General features: G+C 33.8%; 1 protein-coding gene across 4 annotated transcripts in view; it reads right to left on the bottom strand.

The window, feature by feature from the left end:
- The window catches only part of SLC16A7 (solute carrier family 16 member 7), a 177,234-nt gene that overhangs the window by 55,482 nt on the left and 109,349 nt on the right, over positions 1-12,403 (bottom strand). For all 4 annotated transcript variants that reach the window (XM_064377285.1, XM_064377286.1, XM_012436774.3 and 1 more), the window contains one exon: positions 4,150-4,396. In XM_064377285.1, the coding sequence (XP_064233355.1) occupies positions 4,150-4,366 (217 nt within the window). In that variant the 5' untranslated portion in view covers positions 4,367-4,396. The remainder of the gene's footprint in view (positions 1-4,149; positions 4,397-12,403) is intronic.

Below are 12,403 nucleotides of genomic sequence, written 5' to 3'. Positions count from 1 at the left end.
CAATATCAGCCTTTCCAAAAATATATCAAAAAGCAAAGAGCATTAACACAATGAAAAATTTACACCAACTAATGGGCAAAACAGCCAGCTAGCATCAAATGGCAGTATTAAACTTATATATATTCTAATTGGATAAAAAGCCAAAACTCATCGGTATGCTGCATCCAGACCCATCTCACATGCAACGATACACAAAGACTCAAAACAAAGAGAAGGAGGAAGATTTACCAACCAAACAGAGAGTAAAAATAAACAAATAAATAAAAAACAGGAGATGCAATTCTCGCCTCTGATAAAGTGGAATTTAAAGCAACAAAGATCAAAAGAGGCAAAGAAGGACATTATATAATGGCAAAAGGATCAATGTAACAAGAAGAGCTAACAATTCTATAGATCAACGAGACAGAAAATTAACAAGGACATCCAGGACTTGAACTCAGACCTAGAACAAGTAAACTTAATAAACCTTTATAGAACTCTCCACTTCAAATACACAAAACATACATTACCATCTCACACCTATTCCAAAAGTGACTACATACTTGGAAGTAAATCACTCCTCAGTAATCGCATAGCATTTCATAGGTTTAAATGAAATATTGGTTGGCTGCTTGTTTGTTATTTTCTTCCCTTATTCCTTCCTGTCTACATCATTAAGTATAATTATTGGTATAAAAGAGGTTTTCAATACTCATTACTAAACTGCATTCTAGCCTGGGCAAGAAAGCAATACTCTCATTCTCTCTCTCTCTTTCTTTTCCTTTTTCTTCCACTTCTTCATTCTTTTTTTTTTATTTCTTTCTTCCAAAAAAAAAAAAGAAGAAGAAGAAGAAATTTTGGCCCTTGAGCTGATGATGCAATGAAAGGAGACTTTTAGTTTTATTATTATTATACTTTAAATTTGGGGATGCATGTGTGGAACGTCCAGGTTTGCTACATAAGTATACACGTGCCATGGTGGTTTGCTGCACCCATCAACCTATCATCTACATTAGGTATTTAAAAAAAAAAAAAAAGAAAGAAAATTGTTTCCACATCAGATTATAATTTTAAATGTGCCAATAATTTTTTGGTTAAAAGATTAGAAACTAATTATCAGGATAAGACATAGATGTTATTTCCAACAAATTATGTACACTTATAAGATCTATATTCAACAGTGGACATGGCAAGTAAAAGCATTACATTCACTAGACAATGGGCCTAGAATTGTGTTTCCAATTTTAAAAGAAGGACCAAAGGTGAGCAGAATTTATGCAATTCCTGACTTTTCTCCATGGCCAGAGATAAAATATGTTTACATGTTTTAGCCCTGATAACAGAGGACTTTAGGCAATATTCCAAGTACTTACTTGTATCTCACCTAGATTTAACCATCATCAATTACTACATACTAAGAATTTGTATGTATCTAGAATTGCTTTCACAAAACAAGCATACATAAAATCCCTGTTCATATTTAACTTAGACATACTTTATTTATCTATTACCCTAAAAATTTTAAAGCAGCTTTTTCCAAATTTATAACTGTTTTAACAAACTACCATTTTCTTCATGAATTTCAAGAGTTCTTCTGTGCTTTTAAAAATGTATACCATATATTAAAATAGAAAAATAAGTATAAAAAAATTAAAATACTTATTTGTAGTAAATATAGTATAATTATTTACTTATTATAGTTTCATATTGAGATTTAGTGGTTTGAGAAAGTTAATTATGCCATTGTTTATTCTAATGTTCCTTTTGGATCCAGCCAGAGGGTGGAGTGCTGCCCTATGACCATGGCAAGTCTATAAACACATGCTTTTTTTTCTATGGCGAATGTTGAAATATCAAGCTCTGTCTAGGACTGGCTGGATGTTATGTATTTCTGTTTTTTTCCTTTAGGAAGGCTGCATTTCCCAGCATCCATGGCCTCTAACTCTGGGTAGGGCAGTATAAGAGTTCTGATCAATGGAATATATACAGAAATAATGTTTATTCCTTCCAGGCCTACCATCTAAAATATTCCATATGATCTTACATGCTGTCTGCCTTCACTCTTTGTCCAGCAGATGGAGCAGATTTAGGGAACAATATACAAAGCCTTAAGTGGTGAAATAACAACCTGTTCAAATATTGCTTCAGCAAGAAATAACATGTATTGTTTTACAGCATGTAAGATCATATGGAATAAGTCATTGAGACGCTGAGGTCTGAAAACGAATAGAGAAAGTAAATTAAGATCTGACTTAACTAAAACACTATATAAAATTTTGTCCTACTGATGAGTATCAACTCTCTGCTCAATAAGAAATTATGACTATATGAGACCTGAAGACAAAATTCACTGGACCTATATTAATTCACTAGAAAAGACTGAATTGTATTTAAGAAGCAAAAAAAAAAAAAAACCCTACATATCTTAACATTAGCACCTTTTGGAGCTCAAGTCAAGATGACTATGTGCTGCTCTAGCGAAGCATTATTAAACAAGACCTAACCGATAGGATAGAGGAATATCTACTCTACAATACCTACAGTTTCTATAGTCATAAGAAATAACATTCTTACAATCTATAAAGCAACTGTCCAAAGGAGATTCACTGAATGTATGTTAGAAGTAGAATTTTTAATTGACATGCCCAAATAGCATTTAAAGGACACTTTTTGATACTGGAAAAAAAAATGCATGTTTAACCTAACCTAATGGATAAGGGAAACATATGCTGTATTAATACAAAATCACTATATACAAAAAGTAGAAAACACATTCCAACACCAACTCACATAAACACACACACACACACACACACACACACACACACAGAATTATTTCAGGATCAAATGTTTACCTTTGTAGTACAACAAAAAGATAATGTTCTAAAGAATAATTATGTCACTGAACAAATGATATTGGTAGAGATGGTACACAAGCCACTGAACTGAAGTGGAAACAATAATAAATCAGGTTTATAGAAGGCCTGGGCTAAACCTGGCTCTGTCACTCTTTAGATATAAAGAGAAAGATATGAGAAAGTCAGAGACCATAGGTATTAAATGCTTGGAGCTGCAGTCTCTATTTGCCACTAAAAGCTGTTTGACTTGGGAGAGCTATTTTATCTATTTCCTCAGCTATGGAATAAAGAGAAGATAATACGTATTTCATGGATCATTAAGAGGATTAAGTCATATCACACATATTAAGTACTTAGGCCTTGGGTGAAAGTAAATATTAATAAATACTGGATATTATGCTAATGTTGTATCTCCATAAGTAAGAGTCATATTATCCATACTTGGAAAATAATAAATTGCAGAAGATAATTGATATAATTTCTTTAAATTACTATAGTCTGAGTCTATATCTATCCTTTAAAGTCAAATATCCACTTGAAAAATAAAAACTCTAAAAGACATATATTTTAAGTAATGACTTTCAAAAAATTCTACAAGATGGTCTGTTCTGCTATTGGGATTGATTTAAAGAAAATAGGTGACATGATAAGGCACTAGTAATTCCAATTTTTTTAGCATTTAGAAGTGGAATGGTACTTTGATTTACGCATTATCCTTCATGACTCATACCCTAATTTGAACATAGAATGTAATAAGATGATTGTCAGGCAACCATTTAAATTAAAAATATGTCATATTTAATGAGTCTTATAGAGATAAATAATTATTCCAGTCACACAAATTTGAATGGTTCTGGAATGTACATGTTAACCCTTCATTTTGCAGCTTAAAGTGATGTATTTTCTGTGCTTCTAAACTGTCAGCAACTTAAATTGCCTTCTCATTCAGAAGAAAGCATTTCTACCAGAGGTAGCAGCAATGAAAATGTCACCAGCACTATAATGAGGGCTTTATTTCAATCTAAATGAAGTAGCTTCACTTGAAAATTCCATAATTTAGTAAATCTTGCTTTGTGCTTACAAATGCTTATTCAAACAAATCCTCTATTAAGACTCAATTATAAGCGAAGAGCTCAAGATGTTGAATTGCTAAAATCATTGAAAGTTCAGTTCTAATTATACTTTTGATTGGTTTTAAGTGATTATAACATAAAAACAGGGTTTTAAGATACCAAGACAGAATATGTAAAACATTGTGACATGAAGGAATTGTTTTCTTAATTCAGTATTCCATTTATTGCAAGAAGCTTACCTCCTGCATACATAACAGCCAGCATAATGGATGATATCCATGCTATTTCACTGTAGGTAGTATGGAATATTTGCTGAATTTCTTTGAAGAATACGGTGACGGCTTTGGGGAATGCATATGAAAATCCAATGGAGATAAAAGCTGCTCCAACCACAACCCAGCCCCATCCTCCATCTGGAGGTGGATGCAGAGGTGGGGCACTTGACATTGGTGGCATTTCTGCTCCTCTAATGGAAATTCAAGTAACCTATATTAAAAAAATGAAATAACACTTTAAACTTTATTTCCCCTTTTGCTTACCACTCTTGATAGTGACTAATATAGTATTTTCTACTTCAAACTAAAATATGATTTTTCATGAATATTTTTCATACTCATACTCAGAAAATATACCAAAAAACAATGCAAGTTATATACCTTTGATTATTGTAGGCTAAATATTGAAAGAATTTAATTTGATTATTGAAACAAAAATTACTCAAAATGAAGTTAAGAATTTAGATCTGAACTGTACCATGTTATATTATACATCAGACATATCTCTAAGATAGATCTCATACATATTCTACTTAAGTTACCAGTTGTTTTAACCTCATTCATTGATACTTAAGATCTCATTTTTCCTTCCTGTTTAAGGCTAGGCCTAGGAATGAAATGATGCTTGCATAGCCTTTTGACATGATCTACTGGCTTTTTTCATTGCTTTCTATTGTCTACCCTTTTCGATGATTGTAGAGAAATTCTAACCCATTAATATTATTTTTTTTTTGAGATGGAGTCTCGCTCTGTTGTCCAGGCTGGAGTGCAGTGGTGCAATCTCAGCTCACTGCAACCTCCGCCTCCCAGGTTCAAGTGATCCTGCTGCCTCAGCCCCCCTAGTAGCTGGAATTACAGGCAGGTGCCACCATACCTGGCTAATTTTTGTATTTTTGGTACAGACAGGGTTTCACTATGTTGGCCAGGCTGGTCTTGAACTCCTGACCTCAGGTGATCCACCCTCCTCGGCCTTCCAAAATGCTGGAATGCTGAGATTACATGAGAGCCACAGCGCCCAGCCTCCACTATTTTTTAAAAATAAAAATTATAGGCCGGGCGAGGCGGATGGATCACAAGGATAAGTTTGAGACTAGCCTGGTTAATATGGCGAAACCCCAACTCTACTAAAAATACAAAAGTTAGCTGGGTGTGGTGGCACGCGTTTGCAGTACCAGCTCCTCGGGAGGCTGAGGCAGAAGAATCGCTTGAACCCGGGAGGTGGAGGTTGCAGTGAGCCAAGATCGTGCCACTGCACTCCAGCCTGGCGACAGAGCAAAATTCTGTCTCTAAATAAATAAATAAACTATGTAAGTTATAAAACATGATGCTTTGTTATAAATATTCATAGCAAAATGATTACTACAGTCAAACTTATTAAAATATCTCTTTCCTCATAGAGTTACCACTTTTCTTTTTTGTGCTTAGAACACCTGAAATCTACACTGTTGGCAAATTTACAGTATACTATACAGTATTACTAACTATACTTATCCTACAAAACTGCAACTTTGAACCCTTTAACAAACATCTCTCTGTTTCTTCACTTCCCCAACCCTGGTAACCAATGATCTGTTCTCTGCTTCTGTGAATTTGACTGTTTTGGATTTCACATATAAATGAGATCAGGAAATACTTGTCTTTCTGCATCTGGTTTATCTCACTTGGTATAATGTCCTCTAGGTTTATCCATGTTGTCACAAATGGCAGATCTATCTGGCTACTTCTGAATTTGATCAACAACTACATTTTCTTTCTTTTAATTTCTAACATTATACAGTTACATTATAAAAGAGGGCTCTCCAAACTTTTCTTGTATCCTAACAGTTATTATTAATACTTTTGCATATTTCATTATTTTTTCTATATTCAAAGATTTCTGATTAATTGAAATAATATGGTGATCTTATAAATTACAGATACAATTGCAAACACTGCTTTTTTCACATTATGATTTTTTAATTAATTGCCTTTGTTACTAATTTTCATCTTTTGGCTATACAATTTTTACACAGTATGTAAAATACAAAAAGTATAAAACACAATTGCCAAATAAGGCTGGGAGTGATGGCTCACACCTGTAATTTCAACACTTTGGGAAGCTGAGGCAGGAGGACATCTTGAGTCCAGGATTTCAACACCAAAGCAACATAGTGAGACCCACTGCTTGACAAAAAAAATCTTAAAAATTAGCTGGGTGTGGTAGTGTGTACATGTATTTCCAGTTACTCCAGAGGCTGAAGGGGAGGACCGTTTGAGCCTAGGAGTTCAAGGCTGCAGTGAGCTCCGATAGAGCCAGTGCACTCCATCCTGGGTGACAGAGAGAGGCCCTATCCCTAAAATTTTTTTTCACTAAAATAAAATAGCTAGGTAAGACTTTTAATTGCCACAATAATTTGTATCGAAAATATCTCCTTTTTAATTGTTTTGTTTTTTCTTATAAATATTTTACATGTCTTATTTATATAATCATACATTAAAAATTAACATTTTTATACATTTACTTGTATCTATTAAATATTTATGGGTACAATGTGAGACTTTAATATCTGTTTATTTTTTAAAAAGCAGTCTCAAATTATTCTTTTATAGGAAGTAGTGGTATAAATGATAAATACACCTACTATTCTATTAGATAATGTAGTGAAAAAAATTTTAGGAATTGTTAAATGGTATGAGAAAGGCAAATCCTTTTGATTTTTCCAAGAAAATACAATAAAGTAAAATTTAAAGTTATTCCTGACTGAATACACACAGACAAAATATGGCAGTAGATACAGTGACATTAAGTTGATGGAATAGTTTCAAGAGTTTAAATTACTTGTCTTATTGAATTAATGCATGATACTCAAAGTAACCTATAATGTAATATATAGGTACACAAAAATTTATTCAGTTTTGTTTCAATAAAACCCTTAAGGTATTTTTTCTATTTTTTTATATGTGACAAATTTCAGAAATATTGAGAAACCTGACCCAAGTAAAATAGTAATGGCAGGGACTGTATTTTACTAATCACAGCTGACTTTACAAATAATATAAATAGAATTAGAAATAAGACTATGGAGTATAATGTAATTTACGGAGGAAAAAAACAAGCAAAAAGCCTCAGCATTTTTAATATCTCCTCTTTGCATATCTATAGTATTTTTATGGCTCAAAATGGTCAAAGGCATCTGATTTTCAAAAAATGAAGAAAATAACTTGAAAGATTATTTCCATAGGTATACATTTGTATGTTAGAAGCCTACCAAAAAAAAAAAAAAAATGTCATGGAAACTATAGTGACAAGGTCAGATGAAAGGCTTTAACCACAAACAAATAAAGCAAATAATGTAGATCCCAGTCAATCACAATCATCGGGGCAAAGCCACTTCTATAAGTTAATGTTGTGCAAACACTAAAATTGCTAAAATCAACCCTAAACACCACATCTCTTAAGAATTATTTTGGAAAAAAAAAAAGAATTATTTTGAGATGGTTTGTATGTCTTCAGTATGTGTACAGTCTGCTTTTGTAATCATTTTTGCTTTCTTGGAAACAGAAAAATTATCTGTCTTCTATCTATTCATCTATTAAATTGAAAATAGGTTTATTTTTCCTTGGTCATCAGTTAACCTAACATGATGAGTTTATAGCACATGCACATTGGAAATACTATCTTTGAAGATGTGTAATATTTAAGGAAAAAATAAAAGGAAATAAATATTGTAAATACTAATGAAACCAGCTGAAAATAGAAAAAGAAATTTGAAAGTTGGCTAAAGAATCTGAGTCTCTATATTACTAAATTTTATTACTATATTTTAAAGTACCTATTTTATTGCTTGAAAATTTACAAAAGAAACCCTAGAAGAATACTGAAGAAATACAAAAGGACATTTATGTGGTAAACTACATTTTGTTGTATAATCAGCGTGTAAAAACAGTTATGAAGCTTAAAATCCTCACTCTGCAGTTTTCCTGCTTGCATAAAGGAAACTAAACCCTCTTTTATTACTAATTCATGAATTTAAACTATTGTCATTTTTATCACATCTGCTATAGTAAACATTGAGAAATATAACTGGATGATTTATTTTTCACTTACTTCAAAGATCATAAATAACATTTCCAAGCAATCTTAAACCCATATTTTAAAATAATGATATCAATACAAATATTGTAATTTATTAATATTCAAATCATGTTATAAATATGGATACTGAAACTTATTAATGATGTTGGGATTTCCATTTTACAGACAGGAAACTATGCCCATAGGAAAGCAAAGAGGTGTTTGTAGACTCATACAATAAATAGACGTCAACACTGGTATAAATTTTATGAATTAGAATTTTTTCAGCATTTAAATATGCTCCAACTTAAGAAAAATATCACTCTTATATTAAAATAATTTGAACTTATATGCCCATTAAAAGAATTCAGCATGCTTTGCTCCCATACATGGGAGCAAAGCATGCTGAATTCTTTAAAAAAAAAGAAAAAAAAATATATATATATATATAATTGTATTTTCTAAAATTCTAGTTTATTATGAAATTGTACATTTAAGCCTCATTTTCCTTTACATGGCTTCATCTTGTGGCATGAAAATTAAGCATAAGAGCTTCAAAGGCTTGGAATATTGGCTCTGTCATTTACTCTTTAACACTTAGTAAAGTAATAAAACTAAGTCTGTGGTTTCGTCTGTAAAAATAGGATAATATCTATATTTACTTTATAAGGTAATTAAGAGCATTGACAGATGACTACATGTAAATGGCATGATTAATATGTACTAGACAAATTTATCTATAATTATCCTAATTTTTCTTAAAATTATACATAAAATAAAGATGAGTGAAGATGGGATCTTAAAATTACATTTTTAAAGAGAAAAAAACATGTATGTGGCTTGCCAAATTCCATGTCTTATATTACACTTAACGTAGAAGCTGTAAGGTTAAAAAGCCAATTTTTTTTTTTTTAAGGAAAACAATGCAGGCAGAGATTTAATAATCTTTGCAGGGTCACATAATTAATTACAGAGCAGAAGTGGATCTCCAACCCAGGGTTCTTCTGACTATTGCTGAAACATACTGGACCACATCTTCATCTTGAATTCATCTTCAGTGGTTGAGCTTTTTAGCCTTTGCCTTTAAAATTGATGATGCAGACTCTTCCTTCCTACCTCACAGCTTTCCTATCAATTGACTGATAATCTTTTTTTATGTATTCAATTTTTTATTTCTTTATATATATATATATACATATATATTTTATTGCACATTACGTTCTGGGGTACATGTAAAGAACATGCAGGATTGTTGCATAGGTACATATGTGGCAATGTGGTTTGCTGCCGCCATCCCCATCACCTATATCTGGCATTTCTCCCCATGTTATCCCTCCCCAACTCCCCATCTCCTGCTGTCCCTCTCCTAGGTCCCCTCCACAAACCCTAGTGTGTGCTGCTCCTCTCCCTGTGTCCATGTGTCCTCATTGTTCAACATCTGCCTATGAGTGAGAACATGTGGTGTTTGATTTTCTGTTCTTGTGTCAGTTTGCTGAGAATGATGGTTTCCAGGTTCATCCATGTCCCTACAAAGGACATGAACTCACAGTTTTTTAAGGCTGCATAGTATTCCATGGTGTATATGTGCCACATTTTCCCTGTCCAGTCTATCATCGATGGGCATTTGGGTTGGTTCCAAGTCTTTGCTATTGTAAACAGTGCTGCAGTGAATATATGTGTGCATGTATCCTTATAAAAGAACAATTTATAATCCTTTGGATATATATCCAGTAATGGAATTGCTGGGTCAAATGGAATTTCTTTTTTTTTTTTTTTCTTGAGACGGAGTTTCGCTCTTATTACCCAGACTGGAGTGTAATGGCATGATCTTGGCTCACTGCAACCTCTGCCTCCTAGGTTCAAACAATTCTCCTGCCTCAGCCTCCTGAGTAGCTGGGATTACAGGCACATGCCACCATGCCCAGCTAATTTTTTGTATTTTTAGTAGAGACGTGTTTCACCATGTTGACCAGGATGGTCTCGATCTCTTGACCTCTGGATCCACCCCTCTCTGCCTCCCAAAGTGCTAGGATTATAGGCGTGAGCCACCGTGTCCGGCTGGAATTTCTATTTCTAGGTCCTTGAGGAATTGCCACACTGTCTTTCACAATGGTTGAACTAACGTACACTCCCACAAACAGTGTAAAAGTGTTCTTACTTCTCCATATCCTCGCCAGCATCTGTTGTCTCCAGATTTTTTAATGATCGCCATTCTAACTGGTGTGAGATGGTATCTCAACGTAGCTCTGATTTGCCTTTCTCTAATGACCAGTGACGATGAGTATTTTTTCATATGTTCGTTGGCCTCATATATGTCTTCTTTTGTAAAGTGTCTGTTCATATCCTTTGACCACTTTTGAATGGGTTTGTTTGTTTGTTTTTTTCTTGCTGTTTTAGTTCTTTGTAGATTTTGGAGATAAGTCCTTTGTCAGATGGGTAGATTGCAAAAATTTTTTCCCATTCTGTTGGCTGCTGGTTCACTCTAATGATTGTTTCTTTTGCTGTGCATAAGCTGTGGAGTTTAATTAGGTCCCATTTGTCTATTTTGGCTTTTCTTACCAATGCTTTTGGTGTTTTAATCATGAAGTCCTTGCCTATGCCTATGTCCTGAATGGTTTTGCCTAGGTTTTCTTCTAAGGTTTTTATGGTGTTAGGTCTTATGTTTAAGTCTTTAATCCATCTGGAGTTAATTTTAGTGTAAGGTGTCAGGAAGGGGTCCAGTTTCTGCTTTCTGCACATGGCTAGCCAGTTTTCCCAATACCATTTATTAAATAGGGAATCCTTTCCCCACTGCAAAAAGCCAAATCTTAAAGTGAAATTTGCATGACAATCTCATCTTTCGAGTGACAAAAAAAAACTGCATGAAGAGTACCTACCTCACAAGAGTAGTATAAGGATTAAATGAAATAGTGTATGCTTGCTTCAGCTTAGTGGTCGGTACATTGTTAAGTGTTCAATAAATCATAGTTGATGCTGAATGTGAAATCCTAAAGAGTTTCTCTAAAAATATTAAATAATTTTAGGATCTTCAGAAAATAGCAATGGCCATTTTTAATCTAATCGCCTGTGTGTCCCTCTCTGACCACATCACTCTTTCTCTACCAAAAGGCAACAACTATCCCAAATTGTATTATGGCTTTTAAAATAATGTTATTTATACTTTTACCATATACACACATGTGTATATGTATATGTAAACTTATATGTAGTACATAAACTAAATATATATTTTATATAAAATTTGCATTACCTAAAATGTATAAATGTATAGACCAAAGAGTCAAATTTTAATTCTTAATATTTTAAATAATAACTATTTTTTTTTTTTATTGCATTTTAGGTTTTGGGGTACATGTGAAGAACATGCAAGGTTGTTGCACAGGTGCACACCTGGCAGTATGATTTGCTGCCTCCCTCCCCTTCACCTATATCTGGCATTTCTCCCCATGCTATCCCTCCCCAACTCCCCACCCCCCCACTATCCCCCCTCCCCCCAACAGACCCCCGTGTATAGTGCTCCCCTCCCTGTGTCCATGTGTTCTCCTTGTTCAACACCCGCCTATGAGTGAGAACATGTGGTGTTTGATTTTGTGTTCTTGTGTCAGTTTGCTGAGAATGATGTTTTCCAGGTTCATCCATGTCCCTACGAAGGATGTGAACTCCTCCTTTTTAATGGCTGCATAATATTCCATGGTGTATATGTGCCACATTTTTCCTGTCCAGTCTATCATCGATGGGCATGTGGGCTGGTTCCAGGTCTTTGCTATTGTAAACTGTGCTGCAATGAACATTCGTGTGCATGTGTCCTTATAGTAGAACGATTTATAATCCTTTGGATATATGCCCAGTAATGGGATTGCTGGGTCAAATGGAATTTCTATTTCTAGGTCCTTGAGGAATCGCCACACTGTTTTCCACAGTGGTTGAACTAATTTACACTCCCACCAACAGTGTAAAAGTGTTCCTATTTCACCACATCCTCTCCAGCATCTGTTGTCTCCAGATTTTTTAATGATCGCCATTCTAACTGGCGTGAGATGGTATCTCAATGTAGTTTTGATTTGCATTTCTCTAATGACCAGTGATGATGAGCATTTTTTCATATGTTTGTTGGCCTCATGTATGTCTTCTTTTGTAAAGTATCTGTTCATATCCTTTGCCCAT

This window comes from Aotus nancymaae, unplaced genomic scaffold (assembly GCF_030222135.1).
Source record: "Aotus nancymaae isolate 86718 unplaced genomic scaffold, 86718_ANA_hifiasm-v0.15.2.pri h1tg000016l, whole genome shotgun sequence".
Classification (NCBI taxonomy): Eukaryota; Metazoa; Chordata; class Mammalia; order Primates; family Aotidae; genus Aotus; species Aotus nancymaae.
The sequence above is the reverse complement of the archived record's forward strand: the minus strand, read 5'-3'. Positions and strand labels throughout refer to the sequence as shown.